This window comes from Anopheles gambiae, chromosome 2 (genome assembly GCF_943734735.2).
Source record: "Anopheles gambiae chromosome 2, idAnoGambNW_F1_1, whole genome shotgun sequence".
NCBI classification, from domain to species: Eukaryota; Metazoa; Arthropoda; class Insecta; order Diptera; family Culicidae; genus Anopheles; species Anopheles gambiae.
The window spans coordinates 109,858,721-109,886,152 of NC_064601.1; the positions used below are offsets into that span (position 1 = coordinate 109,858,721).

The window sequence follows — 27,432 nt, forward strand, 5'->3', positions numbered from 1 at the left end:
GCAAGAGCTACGTGAAAAACGAAAGTTTTCTTCCAAAATAGCTCTCCTGCACACTGTTCGTGTGCACCGGTACTGGTGCAGTCAACTGGTGCTTCGTATCGTATCGAGGATTTTTGATTCTATAGAACCGGCCTTTTGTATGTGGTTGAGTTTCCCACAAAAAACTACAACCGAGAGTCTTCGTAAATAACCGGTTTAAAGCCTCTTATCTTTGCTTTTTGTTTAGGATTTGTTAAGATATATTTGGGTAAAATTGTACGATAAGAAAATTCTAAATAATGCATGTTAAGATATATTTATTAGGAATTGGAACAAACTGTGATATGGAAAGTTAGCTCATTAATGTTTTTATCAAAAAACCAGCCTTGTCCTTGTCTTGTGACTTAATCATTATTATTGACTAGCTTTTTGATTCAATGATGTTTTTCTAAACCAATTAATAAGTGTGTAGTTGAACATCTGATTATGTTAAATTGAATTTAAACTATGAGCAGAACAAACTGTAAAATTCACTTAAATAATCATATTTAGTTTTTAGATGCTTCAAAAGGTACGTTAAAACTTCTTCTTCTCTATCTCTAACGTAGCGCCTAGAGGTATGCAAAGTAGATCCGAATCATCATAACTATCGCTTATGAATATAAGTAACGTGAATAAACAATACGGTAATGGATTTGAACCCTCAAGGAGCATGTTGCTAGGACGCACAGCTTGACGAATACGAAACGACTGTAGTACGAACCGACAGGGGGCAACTACAATAATGAAAATATGTATTACTTATTTTCTTACATATTTATTCGGTACTATGACCGCTCTGCGATCGTGGCATTCTTCAGGAGTAGAAACCACTCACGGTTTTGCGCCTTTTGTCAACCTCTTCGTTATCTTAATGGTGGACGCACGCCATATTGTCACCTTGGGGTTGGTTAAAAAGTGTACTAACTGATAAAAACGAAACATTTTTTGCATACCTTTAGGCGCCTTACATCATTTTAGCCTAAAGGAGCTGATCAGCTGAAAATCTGATTTTTAATTGTAATCTCTTCAATGATCAATTGTCAATTGCCGATTTGGTCGCAGATAATATTTAGAAGATATGAATACTATTCTCTAGTGTTATCTTGAAGCAATATATTTTTATATTACATTTCTAGCTCTTTCATCCCGTCCCAAACTCTTACCATATTATCTCTCCTACGACCTATTCGTTGCCCCTTCAAGCAGCATGGTTTATGATATCAGCTAATAAGCACAAATCAAGCACCTCTGTCATCCTTGCTTGGCACACCAACGCTTTGGTCTTATCGTAGCCCTTATCGTTTTTTTTCCCTTGCATGCCTTTCCCATTCCTTTTTATGTTTGCCAATTTAGCTCGTACCGTTTCTTCATTTGCTACCCGTTTCCTTTTGCCTGTATCATTGGCGGGCTGCCAGCAGCAACAAACCAAAAACGAATGTCAACACGAGATCGCCAACCAGGCAGTGTCCATAAATATTGCTAACCTCCAAACGATACCGTAGATAAATTGGGGCTCCAAACTCGTCCCACCCGTCGGGCAGGTCTACAGTGCCACTGGCTTCCATTACAGTGCCAGATTGTAAGTGTGGCACTGGCAGGCCCTTCTATGTGCGTGCCTGTGTGTTTGTTTGAGTGCGCTAAAATGGGAAGCCCTATTCCGAGCATAAATAACAGTAAACAATGGGGGCTTTTTTCGGCGTTAGTGTTAGCCATTTGATTTAGCAGCAACCGCGCCGCCGGGAGGCGAGTGTGGTGGTGCTTGATTTTGGGGATAGTTGTCCCAGGGATAGTGGGGGTTTCACTGTCCCTTTTTTGTTGGGCTAGGTTCAGGTTGACCCAAAGCAGAGTGCAGCTGGAACTGAATGTGGCGTACGTGAAAGCATACTTTATTGAATACATTAACTGAATCGCTCGTCCCTTTACTGTGCGACCGTAATCCCGTGCGGGAGCTAATACAACCACACGCCGGCACCGTGGTCGGGCAGCGTGATTGCAAACGCCGTGACATCCTGAACTCTCGCCACGTGCGGGTGAGATTGTGTGTGTGTTGTGTGTGTGTGGATATGTTTCCTCCGAAGCAATCAACATAGACACTCACACCCACATGTACCGGGCCTGCTAAACGGCGAACGGGGGCTCGGTGCGACGGTACCACCGGGCACGTTACCGGTGCGACAGGGTTTCCGAGATTCGCGGTTTGCGGATGGTCTTTGTGGAAATTAATTACCTGCGCGGGAAGAGATTAAATTACCTTTCGCCTTGTGTAATAAAACACTCTATTGAATTTACCGCAATTTTGGAGTGCGCTTGTGGCAGCGGCCCGGGTGCTGGGGTTTAAGGGCACACAACCTGTGCGCTTCAAGTGCAGTACACGAGGTTAGCTGTTGGAAGTGGGCTGCTCTTGTGTTCGGTTTACCTCCACCTCGACCGGTGAGTTTGGTGTAAAATGTGTGCAGTGAGATTGATAACCGGATTCGAGGGTGAATAATTTGCCCAGCGCAGCCAGAAGCGTCAGTGGACCCGATCAATAGTGTCCCGGGAGCGTCATATTCGAAGGGCATAATGTTGAGCGTGGTTAAGAAAAAAAAGCACTTCAATAAAATGTATTCGTGAACAGTCACATTGAACAGTACCGCTTTTTGTGAGCGGATCAGAAGAGGGGAGCTTATTTTCATTTAATTGTTATAAAACTGCACCGAAAGGGGTCAATGTAAATCATGTCTCAAATGACAAAGTTGAAAAAGGTTGGTTTGGAAAATTAAAATTCATAGAAATCGTTCAGTCATCGACAAAAGGATTTCAATACATCAATTGTGTTGTACCGTTGATTCTCCGTCGAGAGAGAAAAAAACAAGTGCGCCCAAATGTATGCAATTTAAATACAAAATTAAAAGCGCCTGAAATTATGCACCCCTGCCGTACGGAAAGCAGCTGAGCTGAGAAACAAGGCAAACATTTGTTCGTTAAATGTTGAACCAAATTAATGAATCATAAATAAAGAAACGCATTCTGTCATGTTCGTTGACAGAAGGTGCCTCATGCGACGCAAAGCTCACGTCGTGCTGCAGCAGTGTCCCGTGCCGCAGGAAACACCTTTAGCCAGGGTTAGGCGGCATGTTTTGCGTCTGTCGATTGGAATGGGACACGAAAGCAAATGTACCACCAGTGCCAGTGAGGTTGGGAAGAAAGCCCCAGCGACGCTTAAAAGAAAACAGAAGCGATTTCCCCCGACGTGGGACTACTCGCATTTCCATTTGCTTGATTTCTTTGGAGCATTAAAACAAACGCTGCCTCGTGGTAAGAACGCTTTCGCTGAGCTTTCGATGTAGAATGAAAGAGTGTCCCATTGGGACGATACAGCCACACATACATGAACGAATCTTGAATACTCCCAGGAAGCACACACACACACATACACCGATGGGGTGTTAGTGAAGACGTTTATTGATAATTTTCGAAGGGTACAAAGGGCGAGCGGGCGTCGAAGTTAATGGTGCAAATTCGTACGGCTTCACAGGCCGCAGCACAAATGAAGACATTTGTAAAATTCATAACACATTTTTATGTACTAGCAACTCGTTAAAAGCGCCAGCGACTGTGTGCGGGCTCGGTCGTTTTCACTCCAGTTTCAGCCGTGCGAAAGCCATGCATCGCTTCGCCGGGCGAAGAAAATGTAAGGCATGCTAAGGCATTTGGCAACTCGGCCCGGAGGCTACGTACAGATGTTTGCCATTCTTTCACCAAAGATAAGGTTTGTGTTCGTACGTCGTTCGCAATGCCTTTGAAAGAGCGTACGGTTTGGAGGGTTTTTTTTCTTTCGCATTTTTTGGGCCCAGGAATGATCGGCATGCCATGGTGTGGGTGAGGGATATTGTTTCCCAAAATCTCACTATATAGAATCTTTAGAATCCTTTCGCCGAAAGAGATGTGATACAATGGAAGGAAAAGTTTAGTTTTTGCTTAACACATCAACCCGAAACGGTGTGCGTTTGGGAACCGTTTTCGCTACGGTAAGAAAATGCTCACCATTATCCGAACGAGATCGTATCCGGAAAACCCACGCCTCCGAACAACCAGAGTCCATTGCGTTTTGGTATGGAAACGCGCGTGTAGGGACACATTTGTGCGCAGCAAATTATAGCACGAAACGCTTTAAAATACAGGCTAAATGTGGCAGCAAATGAATAAAAAACGAGCCACGAGGCCCCATTGCCCAATCCCCAAGCGGCTCGCGAAAGGCGTTACGAGCCTGGTTATCTCTTTTTATTCCGCTGGTAAAAGCAACGAAAAAAAAGCAACCCCTTACGTACTGGGACGCTGGTGCGCGTCACATCCGCCTCACTCCCAAGTGCTTCGGGACGTTCACCTTCAGGCGCAGCGCGTCTTCCAGCGTGGATCTACAGACAGGGCACAAGGGCGAAGGAAAGAAAACTCTCGCTCCACAACCGAAACGCCGAACCGCCAAACTGTCTCGGAACAAGCATTTAATTTTCATGAGCACCGTGTGGTTGCGTTGGTTTTAGCGGGCGCAAACAAGCATCCGGCAGCAATCTCTTGCACCGATTGGCAATGGAACTGGCATAGCAAGTCGGGAAGGTGCAAATAAAAGCGCGAATACAAATGCGATGTTAAAACACGCCGCGTGCAGTGGAACGGGACGGGCAAAAAAGGAATATTGAACGCTACACACCGGGAACGCTGGCTGAGCGGGGCATCGGTTCATGCTTATCAAATTAAATGTTCTTAGCTTTTCACTTAAGGCACTTCTTTGCTAAATGTAGGGTTTGCGAATAAACTACAGAGAAGGAGAGACAAACGAGTTGGGATTGAAAAGGAAAGGGGCAAATTGCCTGTACAGAAGTTTAGTACTCGTAGCGATGTTTTTTTTTGCGTTTTATTTATTTGGAAAAAAAATTAAATTTCTTATTGGTAATTCATTTCCTTTTTCATTATTAACCCTTTCTTTTTCCAAGTATTTTTATGAAATTGGTAGAAGTTTTGTAAACCGTATCAACGGTTTATATTATAAGGGTAGAATTTTGCCTTAGCCGTATCACGCCTTAATGTATGCAACGCTTCAAAGCTGCAACGCCATTGAAGGTTAATCTGTACTTCTGTTTCTGTTAATTACTTTCATCTTATGATTTGCGTATCATTTGCTAATAACTATCATTCGGTCGACCGATAACATTATTAGACTGCACACCTCTACGATTAGGGTAATTGTACCAAAAGCGGTGCGGAATTTGCTGAGATAAAGATGTGTTGTAACTAATTTAAATTTTGAGGAAGGTAAATTTAATAATATTTTAACAAAAAGCAGTTCAAATACGTCTTATCTTCCGAAACAGGACCATTTTAACAATTACCACAGTACCACAATTTACTACACAAAATTTACTAAAAAATCCATTTTTTCTGCCTGTTATGCTGTGCCCTCAATGTTTGGTTTAGTTCTTGTTCTATTGAATTTGTTTGTCTTTTAGTTATATTTTATTGCACAGCAACTACCCTTAATGGTACATATAAGCAGAAGGAGATACCTAATATGAATTGATTTTGAATTTGAATTTGGCAAAGTGTGTGGGATGTTTTTTGAATTAACCAACAAAATTTGTTAAAAATTCCAATTACATATTTAAACGACTAAACCGCCTAAAAGACATCACATTTCAATTTTGCAAAAAAAGTAAACACATGTCTTTAGCCGCATCAAAACAGAACGGTGAAAAAGCCCCTCATTGTATGCGGTCTTCCTTCTACGTTTAGTCTGTTTTTACTATACACACATCAAGCGGCGTGTTACTCATGAGGAAAAATGTGGTTTACTTAACAATTTTCGCTTCGGCAGCGTGGTTGTGGTCAGAAAACTCGTGGAAAGATTTTTTGACCATCAGCCAATGTGACCGCAGCAGTGGGGATTGTTCGGTCTGCAACACAAGAAAGGAACTGTACTCGAATTTGGCTCGCTGGGGTAATGGAAGGGAGAAGTACAAACGCTTTTAAATGTATTAACATATAGAGAGAGAGATATTTCAGCGTACAGGGTTTGAGCAATTGAGCTGACGATATCGTTGCGAAATTTGGTTAATTCTCACAGTTCCCAGCGCAAAGGCCAAAGTTTGCGCTTCGAATCGTTGTCGCTAATTTAACGCTTCGACTGCGCTACCACCACAACTGGACGCGGTTGAGCGATGACGCAGGGTGACAAAATCATGGTTCCACCGTTTTCACTATTGTAAAGGAAAACGAAAAACGCAAACCTTGTCCCTTGAATTGCACAACGATGCTTCTTTGTGATGGTTGACAATGGTTTTTGTGCTATACCGTATGCATTTACTGTGCAAATTCCGTCCTCGGTAATTACAGCTTGCACATCCATACACATCCAGAAGAAAGGAAAGTTTTCGGTCAGTAGAAATGATTAAAATGCTCTTTGTTCTTTCGCTCGATTGCAAAGCAATGTGCAGTTTAATTTAAAATACCCTTTTTACACAAGGCTTTGTACTATGTTTCAATAATTAATTAACACTGAAACCAGTGACTAATGAAATTCCACATCAGTACAGCAGCGTATAAAGATTCATGGAAAATGATTTTATTTTTGCAATGAACTCTACCTGTTGTTGCTTGTTGCAATGATTGTAACCGGCACAGAGCTACAATACCGATTAAGCAGCTCTGTGCTTCACTTTTAATCATTTGATCATTCAAAATGGCTGCTGCTTCTCAGTATGTGTGGGAAAAGAAAGAAAACTCATACTACAAAACAAATTTCAATTTGAACCATGGAAATGGTTCAGAAGCCATTCATACGAGCAATTCTACCACTACGAACGGGCACTCTGCAGTTCTTTATTCCTAGAACTATGCAGCAGTACAGAAAACCTGCCCCGGAAGGCAAAGGAGATAAGCCAACCATCATACCCGGAATTGGTAAGTGCATAAGTGATGCATGTTCTCCATACCATACCCCCGTTCGGACAGTCGGTTCAGAATATGCAATTGCACTGAATTCGAATCCTCCCAGTCCCGGCAATAGTAATCCGGTTGATCGAAATGCAATTTTTATCAACCGATAATATGTAGCATAGCAATGTGTGTGAAAGAGAGCTTTTGTGAGCTACCCAGTGGATGACACCGTGTTTCAGATTATGCAGCGCTTTCGGTTTTGAGCCCAATTTGATGATTGGTTGACTCTGGTCGGGAATCGATTATGAGGATTTTCGATGTGCGAGTTGGAAAACGAAAATAAAAAGCACAAAACTACACACACACGCACACACAACCGCCACTGAAAGAGTATGTTGTGAAGCGATAAAATGCAACAGTGCAAATGATTGCCAGCGTGTCACACTAAATCATTCAGCGTGAGGGTTCGGTGCAGTTCGGCTTTCAGGGGGAGGACGATTTTCCCTCGGTGGGATTAGTAGATGCAATCTCGGGTTGACGAGCTGCAATTGATTTCGTTCTATCGGAGGACGAGACTTTCCAACAGGTTGATCCATTCGGAGTGTTGTTTTTAATTTTATTTTTTTTTTCAGAAAAAACAGTTTTTTTCTACAGGCCGTTTTACCTATGTTTTAAGTCTCACTGTCATGTAATCAATAGTAAAGCACTTTAGATTAATGCATACATTTGAAGTAATTAATTAGTATTTTGCTCAGATCTGCATTTCCGAAACAAAAAGACTTTTAAACCAATCAGTTTCAAATGAGGATGATAGCAGAATCGAAAATTGAAAAATTCGTTATGTTACGCTCATTGCATACATGTAGGAGTATAATGTATTCAATGCATTAGTGCCTACATTTAGGCGTAGTATGATTTAATGGTTTTATTGAAGTAAGGGTATGCATTTTTTAATTTGTTGGTTCGAACATAATTTAAACAATGATTAAAAAACTAATTTAATGAAATCTTGGGTAGACGAGCTGCAATTGATATTGTTATATCGGAGGACGAGACCTTCCATCAGGATGATCCATGCGGATTGATGTTTTTAATTTTTATTTTGCAGAAAAAACGCATTTTTTCTTCACCCAACATCCTGTTGCCGGAAAAGAACGAAAAAGGTCTTTCACACAAGGCAAACAGCAAAATTGGTGACATCTTGCCTTATCTTGCCGGATGGCAAATAATTTCCAGGCTAGGAAAGGACTTGTGTACCTTTAACTTGCCTGTTATTTATAGGTATGTAACGCCTGATAGATGTATGAAGCGTTATTGGAGGACAAGGTACTCCGTTTTAACACGACGTGTGAATAGAATCAACTTTCGATTTCTCTTTCTTCGTTCTGTGTTTTTTTTTGTTGCATAGAGAACAATGGTGTCACGGTCGAGTGGGAGTGTTTTTGCTACATTTTGCCTTACTTTTTGGGTTGATCGTTTAACATTATTAGACAGTAGATTGTGAAGCGAGCTAAAGTTTTCCCCTTCGACCTGACAGCGGGACGAGTAGGTTCTTGTCACCGTCAAAGCTCGTTTTTCTTCATTTTCCAAACCAACAGCATCCTTTTCAATCCTTGGTTGGGTACCATTTTGGTCTCTCGCCCTCTTTTGAAAGAATAGTCAAGCGTCGTCTTGCAGAAAAAATAAAGAACGACAAAAAGATGGACAAATATACTAAAGAATTTGCCTCAGGTCAACATTAAAACAATGTTTAGAGTTTGTTTTCACACTTTTTCGGTGGCAGAAGGTTGGCGCTTCTTCTTTTTTGTGTAAGCTTGTTTTCTCTCTCTCTCCCCTGAGCTACTGTTTACAGGGAAGCTTTTGTGTAGTTGTGGTTGCTGCTGCTGCTGCTAAAACAACAGCAATATACGCCGCATGACAATACGACACCCAGTTTTGTGGTGTCCCGCTTGGTTTTCCAAGGAAAGTAAAAATAAATCAGTGTTGCATTCGTGAACACCGAAGACAGCCGCAGTAGCACACACCTACAAGCCGACGTCGACCGACCGACTGGTGCCGGTTTACTTTAAATGACTTTGTCTTAGTCACAAGCTCTCTTTCCCACCACGAGAACGAGCGGCAAAGGGGGAATGGTTGCAATGTAAAGTTTACCCCGGAAGCGTGAAGGGCAGAAAATGGAACAGCTTCGACCGGTCCGGTAACTCGAGTGAAGAATTTTGGAACAGCTGCCAGTAGCACTATTTACCGCTTAATGGAACTGCTCCCTGCCGTTGCCCGATTTTCCCAGTGCACAAACAACCTGGCCCAGGAGCGGGGAGAATGTCTTCCCGGTTTGTCCCGCAACGGGATGCAATAGTCGGTGGCATCGTTCTAGAGTTATTTCTAGATTCCTTACCGGCTTTCGCCGGTGCGCTTTCGTTGATCGTAATCGAATCGCTACCGGTCGCTGGCAGCGCCATGGCCCGTCAAGCCATGCACTTGTCTCCGCGCGTCATCCTGGTCCCGGTGGGCCGGAGCGGATGACAGGTGCCCGTTGTTTACATTTACGTCTTTCGAGCTTCCTGAAAGCGAAACCATTTTACGGTATGGAGGTGTGCGCGTGTGTGTGGGAGAGTGAGTTTCCGAGTGAGAGGTGCAAATGGAAAGCTAGATTTGCAGAACTTTCCGGACGGGTTAAGCGCATCAACGTTGGAGGAAAATCGTCACTTTTCCATCCATTTACGGAGGATTCGAAAGGCGATGTGGCAATGACAGGGGCAGTTAGTTCTGTCACAAGTTTCATCGATTGAAAAGCATACCGGTATGAGTTTAGCGGAACAGAGGGTAATGCAAAATAGTTCAGGTGCATCGGTAGCTGGGTCGAAACCCATACCCCAGTGAACTTTTGCCCCGGCATGACTTTGATGATTTACTAACGACGGTGACGATGATGACGATGTTGGCGTCAGGATTAAGGATGTGCAGTTGAGGCCACTGTCGATCATATGCTCTGGTAGGATAAGTCACCTGGTTTAACACTTCCCACCCTTTGGCTAAATGCATCGGAAAGTACTCACGCTTCGCGTTATTAGCCGGCAAAGCTAAAGAGTCTCGTGCGACGGTTTGAAGCTCGTGGCACGGTGCTAATTACGGTTTGATGGTCCCGTAGGTTAATTAGCATCGGAGCGTAGCATCCCAAGAAGCGCTTCCGAGAGGGCAAATGTGCCGTTTTTCGGGCGCGAACCGGTATGATAAAATATGATCGTTGTAATTATCGCATTCTGTCATAAAGCTATCGCTATGGCGAAATGAGCTCGGCGAAGCCGGGCGCCGGGACGATGGGATGCATAAAAATGGTAATGAGTGGAGTGAGATCATGCGCTAAGAAAACTAGCATCGGTTTTACGTGCCGGAAAGAAAGGGGAACTGTGCCACAGGGAATGGGTAAGAGAGATAATGGGTCGGAAAACTAGTGATGAGCTTGCATTATGGAATGGTGTAAAGAGGGAACTATAATCATTAAAAGACGCATTATGCTGTGGCCATTCCTTAACGTCTTGTAAAACTGTTACATTTCTTTTACGGTGTGTAAGGTGCGCTAGAATAAGGAAAATTGCTGTGTTTTGGGATTTTCATTTGAAAGTGATATTAGAACAAAGAAAAACCCAGTAATTACAGCCGTTGCCGTCAAATTTTGGCCGTAAGTCATGTATTTTTGTCTCGTAGGCGTCAATTTTTGACAGTGTGCATTAATTTTTGTCTCGAAGGCGTCAATTTTTGTCAGTGCGCATCAATTTTTGTCTCGAAGGCACCATTTTTTGTCCAATGGTCACAAATTTTTGTCTCTTGGTATTTTTTCGTTATTTTAATATTTTAATAATTCCAGAATGCAAAACAAAATTAAAGAGGTTATACAATGCAAAGGAATAAATTCAGGAATTCTATATTTCACATAGTTTTACGTCTTATTTATAATAATATCAAAACAATTTAGAGAAGATTAATCCACGATTATTTCTTCATTTTGGCATCGTGGCAAATCTTCTTCTTCTTTTGGCTCAACGACAGTTGTCGATCAAAGCCTGCCTGTACCACAACTTGTGGGCTTGGCTTTCAGTGACTTATTGATCCCCCCATACCAGGATAGTCAGTCCTACGTATGGCGGCACGGTCCATTTGGGGCTTGAACCCATAACGGGCATGTTATTAAGTCGTACGAGTTGACGACTGTATTACGAGACCGGTAATCGTGGGAAATAGTTAAATAAATTCCTAAAATAGTTCTCGCAATCCGTACGGTTTATGTATCATTGTACTGCCATTTTCGATTGAGGAGTACAAAGTATATTCATTGTTCAAAAGCAATCAGCTGTGTTGATCTACGTACCTGAAATTTAGTCAAAAATTTTGAAGCATTTTCCTTAAAATCCCAATAAAATATTCATAAACCACAGATTTTTATTGAAATTAAATGTTACTTCAATAAAATAACCCTAACTACGCGTCAAATCAGGTAAACTCATGTTGATATATAAAGAGGCAAAATTTCATGAACAAGCGACAAAAATTGATGACCATGAGACAAAAATTGGTGCCTTCGAGACAAAAATTGATGCGCACTGACAAAAATTGACGCATTCGAGACAAAAATTGATGCACACTGTCAAAAATTGATGCTTTCGAGACAAAAATTGATGCACACTGTCAAAAATTGGTGACTTCGAGCCAAAATTTGACGGCAACGCCTGTATTTATAATAATATCAAAACAATTTAGAGAAGATGTATCCACGATTATTTCTTCATTTTGGCATCGTGGCAAATCTTCTTCTTCTTTTGGCTCAACGACCATTTTCGATCACAGCCTGCCTGTACCACAACTTGTGGGCTTGGCTTTCAGTGACTAATTGATTCCCCCCCATAGCAGGATAGTCAGTCCTACGTATGGCGGCACGGTCCATTTGGGGCTTGAACCCATTACGAACATGTTATTAAGTCGTACGAGTTGACGACTGTATTACGAGACCGGCAATCGTGGCAAATAGTTAGATAAATTCCTAAAATAGTTCTCGCAATCCGTACCTAAATGGCAGATAAACCTTTGTACTGCCATTTTCGATTGAGGAGTACAAAGTATATTCGTTGTTCAAAAGCAATCAGCTGTGTTGATCTACGTACCTGAAATTTAGTCAAAAATTTTGAAGCATTTTCTTTAAAATCCCAATAAAATATTCATAAATCACAGATTTTTATTGAAATTAAATGTTACTTCAATAAAATAACCCTAACTACGCGTCAAATCAGGTAAACTAATGTTGATATATAAAGAGGCAAAATTTCATGAACAAGCGACAAAAAATGTTGACCATGAGACAAAAATTGGTGCCTTCGAGACAAAAATTGATGCGCACTGACAAAAATTGACGCATTCGAGACAAAAATTGATGCACACTGTCAAAAATTGATGCTTTCGAGACAAAAATTGATGCACACTGTCAAAAATTGGTGACTTCGAGCCAAAATTTGACGGCAACGCCTGTAACATCGCAAAATGTATGAGTTTTAATAAGGTATTCGAAATGAGTAACTTGGTAGAAAAATATCTAGTCACTTTATTTGTTCATGTTAAAGCATTACAGTTAGATTTCTATCAAGAGAAAACACTCTGCCGAAGAATGTATTTAAAATGGAATTTAATTTAATTTTTCATTTCAGATATTTGCAATATAAAACGCAGTTGAGAACAACATAATAAATCATAAAAAAATAATTATATTTTATAATAATCAAAAATTAACAGCGACATCAGCATTTGACCAGAAGATATTTGACAAACAAACCGGCAACTACACCAAGTCGCTAGTGTTATGTTTCCTGCCATCGGCCAACCAAAGACACCGAGCACACGGTGAGGAGTGATGTTTTGCAAACGATGCTTTCCGAAACGTTCGCGAGGACAGGTTCGCAGAAGTGTGTCAGTGTTGCTTTCCCGCAGGCTTTTCCCAACGTTCTGCACTTTCTGCGTACTTTTGTTTTCGAAGTTTTTCGAGCTTTCGCTTGCTTTGTTTCCGCACTCGTTTCGTCATAATTTTAGTTCGGTTCTTTTCACCGTCTTGCGACGAACTTTATGTGTTTTGTTTCATTTTTTTATTACTATTTTTCATGCCGAATCCCCAGCTCCGAAAAGCGGAGCAACGAGTGATATTCATGTTTGTTGAAAAAAAAAAACCAAACTTTTCCCTTCCACTCGAGTGCATCAGCAATGGTTTAAAAGTTGGCGATAATACAGTGCTCGGTGCTGGCGGCCCGTACCCATTCTCCGTCTTAGCCTTTTTTCGCGCACGCGTTTGTGTACAACGCGTTTGTTCCAAGTCGGTACAAGAATATGAAAAGTTTTGTGCAAAATTGTGTCGAAAGCTAAAACAAAACAGAACTGCTGCTGAAGAAACGAAAAAAAGCTAAAGAAATCATTCATCATTATGTCAGCTCTCATCGACTTGAGCGCTGGGATAGAATTAAAAGAAAAGGAAAAAAAGAAGAAAACAAAACTAGATAGCAAACCGGTACGGCAAAATCGACAACGGTGAAGCATAACAGAAAACTCAATTTGCTGGAAAAATCAACCGTCGCGAAAAACTTTCTACTGAGCGTTTTATTTCCCGCGCATAATGTATTGTGTGTTATTTTGCAGCGAGGTTGGTGGCTTTTTTTTCTTTTTTTTTCGTTCTGTTCTACTTGCTTGCTTTCCATTTTCGCTGGAATGTGTTTCTGTCGCTCAGCAGAAGATGCGTCAGTTCTGGGGAACTTGTTTGAGTGTTTTGGAAGGAAACATAGCGTTCTGAAGGTGTCGCCTTCGTAAGGAGATGGTGAGAATGATGGGAACAAATGGTGAAGCTTTCTACTCGCCAACACCAAGTTTTGCAAATAGGAAGCTGGGAAACGGTTCAACTTTGAAATGTGTTGATAATTGATGAGAGATCCTCAATAGTATAGATAAGGATGTCAACAGGGATAGTGAGGTGGATGTTATAGATAAAACAGGAATAACTGTAGCAAGTAACATTACAAAGAACAAAGCGATTAATATTTTCATCATCTCTGATATGTTCCCACGACAGTGTTAGGACAAAAAAATAACAGCGAAAAGCAGAAAATACTTTCCTTATGTAGGCATTACAACCTATCGCAGAAGTCATCCATAGAAGTTTTTAGATCGTTAGGTCACGAAAAACCGTATCACTACTTCCACTTCATCACGTCGACTTCATCAACTGGTACAGATGAGCGATAGCAAAGCATTGGAGCACAATAATTGGAATAGAAAGGCTTTTCGGCAGGACGCTATCTCACTGTTGGCGAAGTTGTCACGATACTGCTTTATGGAGATTTGTGCGGAGTTCGTTTGAAGAAAAGAGGATCAAGTTATCAAGACGCCCGAAAGACGCCATAAAAAGTCGACTACGGTTGGTTAGGACGAAATGACAATGTCGTCGACCCTTTTGCCGGCAGTGGGACAACAAAGAATGCCGTGAGGGAAAAAAAACCCCACACCCGAAACATTTCGCACCGCTAACATGTATTTTCACTCTGGAATGCTCAGAACTACATCAAACAAAAAAAAAAAAAAAAAAAAAATAAGAAGGATGTACATGTTCCAGCCAGTCTATCCGAACTGATAACTACCTACACTGCTACGTCGTGTCGCTTTTTACCGGCTAGCATAGAAAGTAATGACATTCTTTTGAGTTAGTTTCAACTTTTCGGGACCACTCGCTCGCACTGCTCGTGAGGCACGTTTGGCTTGTTTATGTTTCGCAGAGCGCCATTTTTTCACTGCTGCTTGTTAGTGAATGGTTCACGCAGCACTGTTGTTTATCAGCCGTAGCCTGATGTGCCTGCGAAACTACTGCTTCCTGCTGGTGGTAGGACGGTGCCGCACGAAAAGTTCGTTAATGATGTCCCGAACTTTAGGCTACCGTTTCGGGAGGGGTAGCTACGAAGCATCAAAGCCATTGTTTGAGTGTCGTTTTCAAGGCGGACGAACATCCAACGAGCTCGATCGTTCGGATGCAGGAAAATGAAGTTGCCGGTAGACCGGAAGAGTATAGTCTGACGTTTGAGCCGCACGATTTCTTGCCCGTGAAGGATCGAAATCGAAATCTGATCCTTGGAATTCGGGTATTTGCGAGTAGTGACCGGACCGAGCTTCCCTGTGACCCAGCTCATGTCACTCTTGGTTGGAATGGAGAGAGAGAGAGAGAGAGTGTAAGGAGGGATTTTTCGAAATCCTGTCCAATGCTTTTCCGTCGGTCGGTTCAATCTTTTTCCAAGTCAATCGCTTAATCGGCCGTGATTGACTTGTTGGCTTTAACGGTTCTGGGAGGGTTGTGCTTTTTCCCCCTCATCTTCCTCCTCACCATGGCCGCTCACTAGACTCACTGCTTTTCGTCTCCTCGTATCTTCGATACAGTAGCGTCGTACTGTTTTGCTGCCCACTGCTTCTGGTTGGCGGCCCACGCACAATCTTCCGGTGTTGGGCGAGATGTTGGGGCTAACATCAAAGTGTTCGCCGTTGGGAAAGCACGATAAATTATCGATTCGCTGGATTGATGTCGCTCACGGATACCCCCACGGGTGTATGGTGCCTCCAGATTGGCCCCATTTTACGCTTCGCTGCGTCAGTAGCGTCCGATTCGATTAGGCAACAAATTGCACGGAACTTGTGTGTAAGAGAAATGGATTACCCCGAGACTGGGCTGGTGTAGGCTTTGTACGTTATATTTTTTTTTCGTTTTTAGCTGGACGTTGGCCATCCGTTCGATGTAATGGCTGCACGTGGCTGTGAAACGGTCGGGTAATTTAATGTACGTAGTCAATTTTGGGCTGTTGTGTGAACGATTGCTCGAAGGGTAAATTATTTAGGTAGTGTTTATTTATCACAGCAATCACAAGCGAGGGTTTTGAACTCAATTGTAGAAAAGTCTAAAAGTGTTTAAAATAGAAATAAAATTGATTTGCTTTCTATATAATTAAACTCGAGCAATATACAAGAGTTTTTAAAAAGTAATTTAATGCTATTACATAAATATTAAAGGAAAAACTAGAAGTGGTGTAGATTGAATACATTTAGGGGATGATAAGGGCAATTGTACTTAGAGAAATTTAACGCCTAATAGTAGGCAATTAAAATGTATCTAACGCTGTTTGCCAGGTTTCGAACGGTTTTAACGAGTTTAATTAAATTGTTTGTTTTTTAGTAAAGTCAGTACATATTTTTTTAAAAGTACATCAAACAACTTTCAAAAGTTGTGCAATAAACACAATTAACACGTTTCATAATGAATAAAAATGATTAAATCTATAATTAAAAACTACAAAATAAATCTTAAATAATATAACATTTTCCATCAACTTTTCTATTTTTACCGTGCACAATCATTCGGACACAAACGTGCTCATTCATTAGGATTACTGTCTAAGCAAAACATTGCTCATTTACTATCGAATGCTGGCAGGGACACGCATACCAGATTAATCCCGGCTGCTTGTATTATTAATCGTGTGTCAGAGAAGAAAGCAAAACACAAACTGTACCAAACCGTCGCCGAGAACAACTGTACCGAAAGAAACAATGGTAGTGTCGTTGACAATTAAACGTTCATTTATCACTGTGGTCCTATTTCTCACGTTGTCCCGGTTTCTCCGCACCGACTGTGTCACATGACACACACTCACATTTTTTTGTGATAGATTTCTACAGAAAGGAGAAATAAAAACCACACCAGGCAAGTAAGATGAGATAACGGTAAAGCAAATCGGAAGACGGAAAGTTATTCGAGACATTCTGCAGACAACCATCCTCGCCTCCCGATCTTTTGCGTCCGGGGCACCCAGGTCGGTACAAAACTCCACCGCACCGACAATGCACATTGTTTTCTATTTACGCATTTGCGCCTGAATCGGCCGTGTCGGGACAGAGGCCAACCCGGCAAGCCGAGAAATAATAATACAGACAGTCCAGAGATATAGGGTGGCAGCAAAAAGTGTTGGAGGAAATTTATTGCGGTCAAGAAGCCACATTTATCATAGACCTGCAGTGGGAACCGGGGAATGGGCAGGAGGAGCTTTCCCAATAGACTGGGCGGTATGGTACATAGGAACATCGAAGTGGAGCAAAACTTTCGTCGAAGAAACTTTGCATTCATCCGGCCGGGCCACAGCCGGCTGCCCGGTGACCTCCGGGAGCTGTATGTATGTGTGTGTGTGTGCGTGTATGAATGGAAATGGAAAGAAAATAAAGTTGGCAAGTTTTTCATCGTGGCCGGAGTGATAAAGACTTCTTAGATACGCGCTTTTGAAGTTGCAGCAGCAAAACAACTGACTCTAAACAGTTTATGAAAGGTTTCCGGCTGCCGGTGGTTGCTTTCCATTTTCTTGCTTTTTGTGTGGTTGTGATGGTGTTAGTGCTGAGGAGTGAAGATTTTTGAAAACCCATCTTTAAGGAAGGAAATCGAGAAAGTTGCATTGTCAGAAGTTGTATATTGCTGTGTGCTGCTGAATAAATATGTGCGAATGCCGGGACTGCAGTTGTAAAATACCCATTGACGAAGGAGCGCCTGAAGTTATGCATTAAACTTGTTTTGTTTTGATACACTAGTGCCTAAATTTATGCAATTTGTTGCTGGTTTTAGCTAATATTATTCGCTAACATAATGTTGATTATTACTTTGCCTGGGTGACTGGCAGAAATATTTCAAACGCAGTAGGTGAGTTAACTAAACTGGAATGTATGTGCTATACCGTAAACCATAAAATAACTTCGCATTAAATCTCCTAGTTCAATCAAATCGAACCCAATCACGATAGGCGCCCACTCTAGCCCGTCTCAAGCAGGCCACCCCGCAGCAGTAAACGCTTAAAGCCCAGCCGCCCGTGTGCAATTAATTCCGCTTGCACCTGCAAACTAGCCGTTGCACCGGAAGGTACTTGTAAAATTTTGTTTGCATTATTCATCGCGACCTGAAAATGACCATTTCGTGGTGCCGAATTTAATTACGCTACATCCCATTTTCCATCACTCTGCGGGCCCGGCCGGTGCTGGAGACGTGGCGAGTGGTGTGGTTATTATTTTGCCACTTCCACGCTCGAGAGGAAGCAAACAAACGTGGTATCGAGCCCGCGCGAAACCCGTTTATCTGAATGCGACGGAGAGAGAGAGAGAGAGAGAGAGTGCCGCAAAAATTATTGTGCTTATTGAAACGCTTCATAATGCTTGTTTGAATGCGGCCGGGCACATGCGAATGTAAGGATTTAATTAATTTAATGAATCTCGCCCATACTGTCGCTGTTGATTGGTTGTTTGGGTGCGCACGCTGGGTGCGGAGGGTCGGGGTGATGGTAGAGAGGAAATAGCGCTGAAGTGATGCAGTGAGTATTTGCTCGATAAATACTTACCCTGCACTCGATATGGTTAATATTAACCCGATCGTTCACTCACGTCGCACTGAAGCGCACCGACGGTCGGACGGATTGTGATTCTTTGGCAGTGCTGTCGTGGGAAAGCATGTGCAAGCAGCGTCGCATGCGTAATGGTGACCGTCGGGATGATAATGTTAATTTACTTTTAAACACTTCAACCATACACCACGGGCGTATAAACACGATGGAAATAATGTTTTCGGTTACACAACCATCACAATCCTTGGGACATTTGTTTGTTTTACTTTACACTTCATGCAATGGATGTTGTTCTGGTTGAGATATGTGATTTTTATTGGTACGTATTTTTATAGGTACGTGTTATGCAAATTTGCCGGTAGCTTTAAAGTTCAAAAAGCTTATCTATGTGGCAGAGTCGTGTTTTTTACTACTTTTGCGTAGATATAGGCGTTTAGTGTATTTTAAATTTGTAGTCTTAGGATTGCTATTGATCCCTGTTTGATAGGAATTATATTATTGCAATTATATTATTTTTGCATTTGGAATTAATTCAAACAATTTAATAATGATAATATAAAATGTTGCTTTTCAACGAAACAGAATAACACAAGATTGAAAAGAAACACCTTACAAAGTAACGTGTGCAAAGACATTGAGTGATAAAGTAAATCATAAATGAAATAAATAGATCGTTTCCCATACCGTTTAATGCTCCTTCAACGAAACTCCGACACTACAAGTGAAGAAAACATAAAAAAACTTCAGCAATGCTCGTCACATTGCTATTGTTTTACCCTTACGCTGTGTGGTAGCAATCTTTGTGTGACAGAAACCATTCGCTCCAAGAAAGAAACCCCATCTTTCAGCAGCATTAAGCACTTCAGCGTCACAGTGCCAACAAAACGTTAACGCTCGTTTCCATCATGATGTCATGATGTCGGTGCGCTACTATTACCCGCTGTGTGACGCTTTGCCGCAGAACAACGATAAGTCATAACCATTAAAAAGCATCCCACTGGTCGACGAGAAAGTTCCAGCGAAGCCGCCAGCCAGACTTGTGGCCAGTTGCGCTAATGACCGGAAATGGATTTACCCACACAGCAGCGACAAACCGTTGAGACAAGTCGTGGGAAGCAGGACGGATGTGTACACGGTAATGGTGTCAGGTGCCAGGTTTTGTGACCCTTGTTCGATGCACTCACACAGCTTACAGAGCAACTCGGCCCCCCGCACTGTCCCGAAGCTCGTAAAGGACATGAGGACATGACAGGGGAGGAGGCTAAAGCGTTTGAATAAATTAAACGGTAATGGTAGCCAAGGTGCTCCCCGATGCCCATTAAGCTGGCTACCTGTACTGTCATAATGAAGGACGACGTGCATTGGGGAAGTATTATTGGGGAAAAGAGAGAGAGAGAGAGAGAGGAAAGAGCTGTGGGCTTCCTTAGCCCGTGGTTTGTACCCGAAATGGCATCAATATTTTTGTAGGTTTTTGATATGATTATACGGGGCGATGATTTCTTCGCCGGTCCGGTGCGGGTTACGCTTGTTGTTTTAAGCTGTGGAGAGATAATTTAGGAGAAACGCTCGTCAAATTACCGCTTGATTAATTGAGTTACCGTGCGGTGGGGCATGCTAATGGAATGCTTTAAATCTGCACAATATAATGGATTTTTTGTCGTTCGATTTTTGGCTGACATCCAATGTTTTGCGAAAATGCAATTGTGTGTAAAATTTCCATGGCAATTCCAAGGAAAATGAACGTTCGAGCGTCATCAATATATGCGTATCCGCAAATACAAAGCGCCTAAATGTATACTATTCACATTGCAAAAGAACATTTTGCAAAGGGAAGTCTTGTTAGTGTTACAATTGAGTGCATCTATAATTTATTCCGATTCGTTTATTATCCCTAGCTTCGTATATTGCTTTTTTCGGAATCTAAAGCTATCGAACGATCATCACAAACTAGCCAGCATCTTACCTACCTGTTGTTTAATGCTTACGCAAAAACCAATTAAATCTCGACGTTTGATGAGAAATGTCCTGCATCGTTATGATTAACAGAAACCCATCCCTTACATGACGCATTCAATTTATTTAGCTTAAAATGCGAACGGAAACTAAGGCCAAGACCTTGGTATAGCTTTATGTGTGCGACAGACAGCCGCTGGGCAGCATCTCAACAAACGGGGACGAAAATCGATAGCAAATCTATCATTCCGGGTGATCCGCATCAGTGTTCGGTTGCTGGCGCCAGTGTTTGCTGTGCCGGCATCTTCATCTCACGCAGCCTGGGAGATAAATCTAATCAAAGGATAAAATATTTGCCCCGACCCGAGACTGCCACGCCGGCATAGCGGTGTGATTTATGTACATCTAAATGCTTCGCAACACTTGTGTAACGAGCTCGTGTGGGATAATGCTTAACATTCTCGGACGCCTTACAGGTTTGCTGGAGGTTGGGAGAAACATACACGGTGCAGTCGTGGGACAGAGACTGATTGTGAAAATGGGTAGAGAAATGCGCAACAAATTCGAAGCCCTATCACCGGTGACGCGTAATGTCGCGTAACTGCGGACCCATTTCTCAACTTTTGCCTTTCCGAGGGGGGGGGGGGGGGGGGGGGGTGTGCGCTTATTCGCGCACTATTTCGCGAAAAGCACTAAATTTTCCTTACAGCTTAAGTGCGGTTGGTAAAATGGACCAGTGCATTAATTTTTCATGGATAATCCTTCAATTGGTTGTGTGGATGTGTGCTTGTGTCACACGCCTGAAGCTTCACAGACAAACGGCAAGTAGCTGGCGGCCACGTTACAAGGGGCCACTCGTTCACTCTGAGTGCTCTTCAAATTGACCTTCGCGAAAGCGACAGGCACTACGCGAACGGTACGCGAACCCATACCTTTGCGGTTTGTCGGTGTCGTGTCGGATAAACGTCTCGAACAAGCCGTGAGCCTACCGGTTTCCGAGAAAATGGCCGAAGATGGACTGCCGGTGTTAGCGTATCCCAGCGGTGGCTAACTGCGCCAGCGTGGCGCACAATGAGAGCATTTTTGTGTTGTACGATGTGTTTTTTGTGTGTTTGCTCGGTCCCCTTCTGTTACAAACTTCACGGTTGGCCTACGGGACAGCTCATCCCTAGCGCTGGGTAAGGTTTCTCGTGTAAAGCGGGTTTGCGTGCCCTGCCAGGACACAAAATGAAACATGTCACTCGACGGGAGTTTCATCTTTATTGACTTAGACGTCCCATCGCCTGGCGGGGCACAATGGTCTTTACGGTGCTGGAAACAAAAAAAAAGGTGGTATAGCATTAGCAGAGATAAAGTTTCTTCCCGCTGCGCTGTACGGTTGTGAAGTTCGAGAATCAGTTCTTTGGCTAGTTTGAAGCGTTAAAAACCCCGTCGATCTCACTTTGCCAAATGCTTTAACACTTTCCACCGTGCAAGGGATTAGAGGATACATTTTTTATTTATAGTTGTAAACTACTTTTGATAACACTGTGTATACTCTCGTCCATCACAAAGCACAACCGATTGCAACCTATACACATTATTGCAGTCCACGCTCTTTGACGATTCGCTCCAGCTTCACGTTGGTGGCAAGTGTTTTGGTGAGGGTTTCATTTCGCTCTTTGATGTTTTTCTCCAGCGCAATGTTGCCGTGGTACAGATGTTCGAGTTGTTTGACCAGATCATCTAGCTCCTGCTGTCGCTCGACGTGCTCCTGTCGATGTAGTTCCAGCACACGCAGCACAGCATCATTCTCTACATCCAGCCGGTGGAATATGTCTCTCAACGTATCGATGTCGTTGGCAGCGCGACCATCGAAGGTCAGCTTGCGACTTAGGCCGTACTGTTGCAGTTTGTCGTTGGTGAGCGTTTCCATCGATTGGGCCGCTGTGGTGAGTCGGCCAAGTTCGGTTTGGTGTCGCTCCAGTACGCGCAGCAGTGTGTTGTGGGTTTCACTATATTCCGATGAGTACTGTGTTCCATATTTGCTGGCCGATGTTGCCAGGAGTGACTGGACAGCTTCAAAGATATCCACGTGGGGTTTACATCGCGAAGTAGGAATCCAGCAGCTGTTAGTCCCAGTGAAGAATAGCAGTACCAGGAATATCAATGTGACTGCCATCGCGATCAAGTTACTACTGAGCGAGCAGCTCCGGATTGAGTGACCTCACTCTGGTTACTGATACAGGGGATGTTTCTATTTCATGCCACTACTACATCCTCGACACTTTGCATCATAAACAAATGATGACCTTAAGATTACCGTTGCGGCTGAAGAGGAGCTGTGTGAATCCCGGCTCTTTATTTCCTCGCCAAAAGAGGGAATTCCCGTACCGATTGGTCTGTTTGTTTGTATTACTGCTGAAAACGTGTTGATAGGATTGGTGCGACGCTTTGATAAGAGACTGTGAAGTGTGCATGGTACAGAAGTGGCTAAAATGGGCTTGTTAAAAATGCATTTAAATAAAGTAGAAGTGTTTCTTTTTTCGATGGTAAACTTTTATTAATTAATTAACTACACCTTCAATCGGTGTTAGCCTTGTACGCTGGTTGGATTATCGTTTATCTTAGCCTGAAGCTTCTTGTTTTCCGTTTCCATCTGACTTATCGTGGTAGACAGCTCGACCAGCTTGGCCTGCAGAAGTTGGTTGCGTTGCTGCTCCTGCTGTAGCAGTTTTAGTGGCTCCGCGAGCTCGGCTGTTACGTTCTGGTTCTGGAGCTTCTGCTCGTCCACCTGACGCTGGTGAAAGGTGTTCCGATCGTTAACGACGCGGAACACTTTTTCCAACTGCGCTGCATTATCCTGCAGCCCTTCGGGCGGTACGCCAAACTGCTTGAGCTTACTCTGCACAAACGACGTCATTTGGTTGTGGTGCTGACGCTGTGAGGTCAGAATTTGTTCATATTCTTTCAGAAACTTTTGTAGTTTGCAGTTTGTCTCGCAGTTGAAATAGAAGGATTGTGTTGGAACGATAATTCTGGCCGTGTTGGTAACTGTATCATCGATGAGCTGCAGCTGGGATTTTATCCCGTTACAGGTTGAATCACACATCAATCCGGCGGAGAGAGGAATAAAAGCCAACAGCAAAAGCGCCCTTTTGCTGATCATCGTGTGGTTGAGTACAGAAACACAATAATAATAATGCTAAACACACGAGCGTCTTGCACGATGGACGTTACTGTAGCACGGACACGGGCGAACTGTGCAGTACAGTAGCGTGACTTTTCAGGAGATAAGCTTGTTGTGTAAAATGCGTGAGGCTGAGGATTGGTATGAGGTACGATGTATTGGTGTGTCTGTTGATACGGTTTGAAGCGTGGTGCAGAGTTAGAGAGAATTCAGCTTTATGGCACTGTTGGTTTTCATACAGCTGGGGTTTTCCTATGTATTATGTTTCGAGCCAATTTGAATTTGTTGTAGCAGTAATTTATACTTCTCATTTGATTTTCACTTCATGTTGCTCTGATGTTCCAATCCCCTATCTGACTTTGACCGTCTACCTTGATACCTCAAATGCAGATTGGGTTAATCTGTTATTGGGGCCCTTCACGATTCTAGTCAGTTTTTTGTATGGAGTTTGACAGTTGGAGGCTGAAATCATGTAAACACTCCATACAAAACCACACATAAAACTAGCCTGCAATTTTCAGTCTAGATTATTCTAGCCTCCAAGCTAGAATTAGATTCGAGTACCTGCTCGAAAAATGGCAAAACAAGGTGGTGCTTACACTTATCCCAAGGTGCATTAAAGAGAACAGGTGATGGAATCCAGAATCAAAGAGTATGTAGTCCAGGTGATCTTTTTGTAACCAAATTTGAATATCACTTTTTGACAGGATGGGTAAAATTTTTTGTTCAAACAAGCTTTCTGGAGGCTTGATGAATACACAAAACACTCTTAAAATCTTCATTCAGAAGCAGAAGCGATAAAAATTAGTCTTCTAAATTGCTATACAATTTCTACTGCTCTACTTCTCTACTGCTCGAAAACTGCTATACAATGAAAACAGCAGACAGGCTGAAATTTCAGCCTACGAACTTAAAACGGAAAGGGGCCCATTAATAAATCATCCATACTTTAGGTGAATGTAAACATAAAAATAAAAAATGTAATTAAATCCATTTACAATGCTATTCACTCTTTTAGCTAATACTCTTTCTATAAGTGTACTACGAGGAAATAAGAATTCTAATCTTTATATTTTTTTCATGTAATACACAATGATTTTCTTGGTATTTCAAATGCAATCCTTCGCCCTAACCACATCGGCAAGCAGTCAATTGAATAGGAGTGAAAACTGCTTGGTTTCTAACCCGTAGTATTTTCCTTGTTTCGCCAGCTCTTCCTCGCAAAGAGTTTGGCATGCAACGCGTACCAGCGTCTGAATAACACTCGGCTGTTATTTTATTTTGCTGGAATTTCCATTATTAGGTCTTGGGGGAATGTGGCGCTTTGATGTTGCTTGGTAGAAATAATAGTGAGTGCGCCTTGGTAGCAGTAATTGTAGTAGCTCCCGGCAAGTGGCATAACATTCATATTGAAACTCTTACTGGTTGTAGTGGTCTGCATGAGCTACACAATGAAGAAGAAAAAGTAAGAAAAATATAATCTTTGTCTAGATTCGTTCAAAAGTATAAAGCTGAGTGCGTATTTCTATCTAAATTGAACTAGATTTTAATTGTTGTGTATTGTATTATCGATTATAGAGGTGCATGTTTCAGCTGCTTTAATGCGAAAATGTAGTTCAAGAAGGGATCCCTTGCCAACTAGTGGTAACGTACGCCAGCAAACGTTTGGTGGTAGTTATTTGGATGCTCGTTTCTGAGCACGGGCGCACTCACTCGATCTCACTCGCTCTCCATCTCATTAATTAGATGAACGAACATTGAATTATGTCCGGTGCGGCATCCTTCATGGTTCGGGAAGACTTAGCTGGTGATATGGTAAGTGTACGTAAGAGAGGGTGAGTGTGTGTGTGTGAGAGAGAGAGCGAGAGAGAGAGAGAGAGAGAGAGAGAGAGAGAGAGAGAGAGAGAGAGAGAGAGAGAGATTAGGAGTAAGAGCGTGGTCGAATGAATGACGCTCCGGGCTAACGTTGCAGCTCGTTTGCTTTCGGGGCTAATTTCATTTGATGCTTGTTTGTTCGCACACGGATAAGCCTACTGGCGGTGGGCGGCGGTATTGGGGCGGACTGCTGGTGTCCATTTTGATATTCATAATGAAGCGGGGCAGGAAACATGGCATGATGTCTGTTTATTTTTACGAGGTCTGCGATGGATAATGTCAAGTTCGTTGAGCTGTTAGCATTTTGACATCTTTGTTATGATATTTAATAAGAAATACTCGGTGGTAATTGTTTGGCTCACACTTTAGTACTTCCATACATCAAAACAGCACACAGTGCTGTGACGTAAGTGCTACAATTTACACGGCTTCTGACTAATACTTACAACTTTTTCATAATATCAATAAAGACTTTGAAGCAGAAAAGTTTAGTATATAATTTCTGCCATGTGGAAATGCGTTCTTGTTAATAGCACCACTACACTGTGCTAGTGTAACGCTGGAAGGTATGCAAGTCAGTGTTGCGGTATTCCACTAAAACGCTAACAAACACAATATGAATTGCATACTTCTTGGCGTTACTTAATTACTAGCAATTATTACATCTTCACATTTAATAAACTAATAACTAATTTAGAGCTAAAAGAAGTATATAAAATTTGAAATAGAGAAAAAGAGAAAATAATTGTTGTTATAGTATTTGAAATAGATTTTTTTTTCTTTTGGCTCAACAACCATTGTCGGTCAAGGCCTGCACCTGTACCACTTGTGCAGTTGGCTTTCAGTGACTTATGGATTACCCCCCATAGCAGGATAGTCAGTCCTACGTAAGGCGGCACGGTCTGTTTGGGGCTTGAACCCATGACGGGTATGTTGTTAAGTCGTACGAGTTGACGACTGTACCACGAGACCGGCTACACCAGACCGGTCTTGAAATAGATACGACGAAATAAACTCAATACTATCGAACGTTTACATCGTTTTTACCACCACACAGCAAACAGCAAGGTTCATCACCATCGTTTAAATAATATACTCTCCACTCGGAAAGGACCTGTTTTGCAAATAAAATACACTTCCTGCTCAGTACAAAACTATCGCAATCGGTCGGAAAATGCAGCACAATCGGGTCCGGGAATGGTACTATCCCCTGATTTGAATAATAAATCGATCCAGCAATCAACAAGCGGAAACTGTTGATTTTCTGACTGATGAGCGAGAATAGTTTGAAGAGATAGAATAAACTGGGCACAGTGGGGACAAAAAAACAACAACAGAATGCAAAATAATGAAGGTGCAAAACAAGTTTTTCTACCTTGAATCAGAGCTATCAGACAGTAGGACAGGAAAACAGCACTTCATTAGTGACGGATCAACGAGCTCGAGAGGATGTAAAATTGCTTCCGGCCATACTTTGATTGATGATTGCAAGAATATAAATATTTGGGATGTTTGTTTTGTTTCTTTTGCATGCATGAATGGCTTTAAAAACGGAGCGAACGATTCCGGTTCTTTTCGTATCGGTAGTTAAAACACATTACTTAAGCCATCATCCTAAATGTTCCCGCGTTCCATAGAACGCACCAACGCCCGGGATGCGGCACACTCGATAGAAATTGAAAAGGTAGAGCAAAATGAAACAAAATTCTACTAAAAACATTATCCCCAAGGCTGCCGGCTCGGAAGTGGCACGTCAAACTTTTGGCAAACAGCGTACCGTTTCGTGCGACCTTCGCATCGCTCCCTAGCCGGATGTGTCCCGATGTGTTCCAGTGCGTGGCAGTGAGTAGCGCAAAATTTATTGCGGCCAGAGTGACACATTCATCATCGTGCCGGCAGGGACGATGTGGGACCGTTTGCCGATAACATAAGCGGAAACTTTTGCAACGATGACGCCGACAACGACGATGGTGTCCGGTAATCTTTGCGATGCTGTTTCAACAAGTTTTGCCGTACGCTCCGTGCCTGATAAAACACTTTTCGTCGATGATGATGATGATGATGATG

At 42.4% G+C, this 27,432-nt stretch overlaps 2 protein-coding genes across 2 annotated transcripts; both read right to left on the bottom strand.

The window, feature by feature from the left end:
• Nucleotides 1-21,562: 21,562 nt before the first annotated feature.
• LOC133391153 (uncharacterized) lies at nt 21,563-23,853 on the bottom strand. The gene has a single exon (XM_061642363.1). The coding sequence runs from the start codon at nt 23,467-23,469 to the stop codon at nt 22,894-22,896; it is 576 nt and encodes a 191-aa protein (XP_061498347.1). The 5' UTR covers nt 23,470-23,853; the 3' UTR covers nt 21,563-22,893.
• On the bottom strand, nt 21,801-22,482 carry LOC133391152 (uncharacterized). Its single transcript, XM_061642362.1, has one exon. The coding sequence runs from the start codon at nt 22,480-22,482 to the stop codon at nt 21,901-21,903; it is 582 nt and encodes a 193-aa protein (XP_061498346.1). The 3' UTR covers nt 21,801-21,900.
• Nucleotides 23,854-27,432: the final 3,579 nt, after the last annotated feature.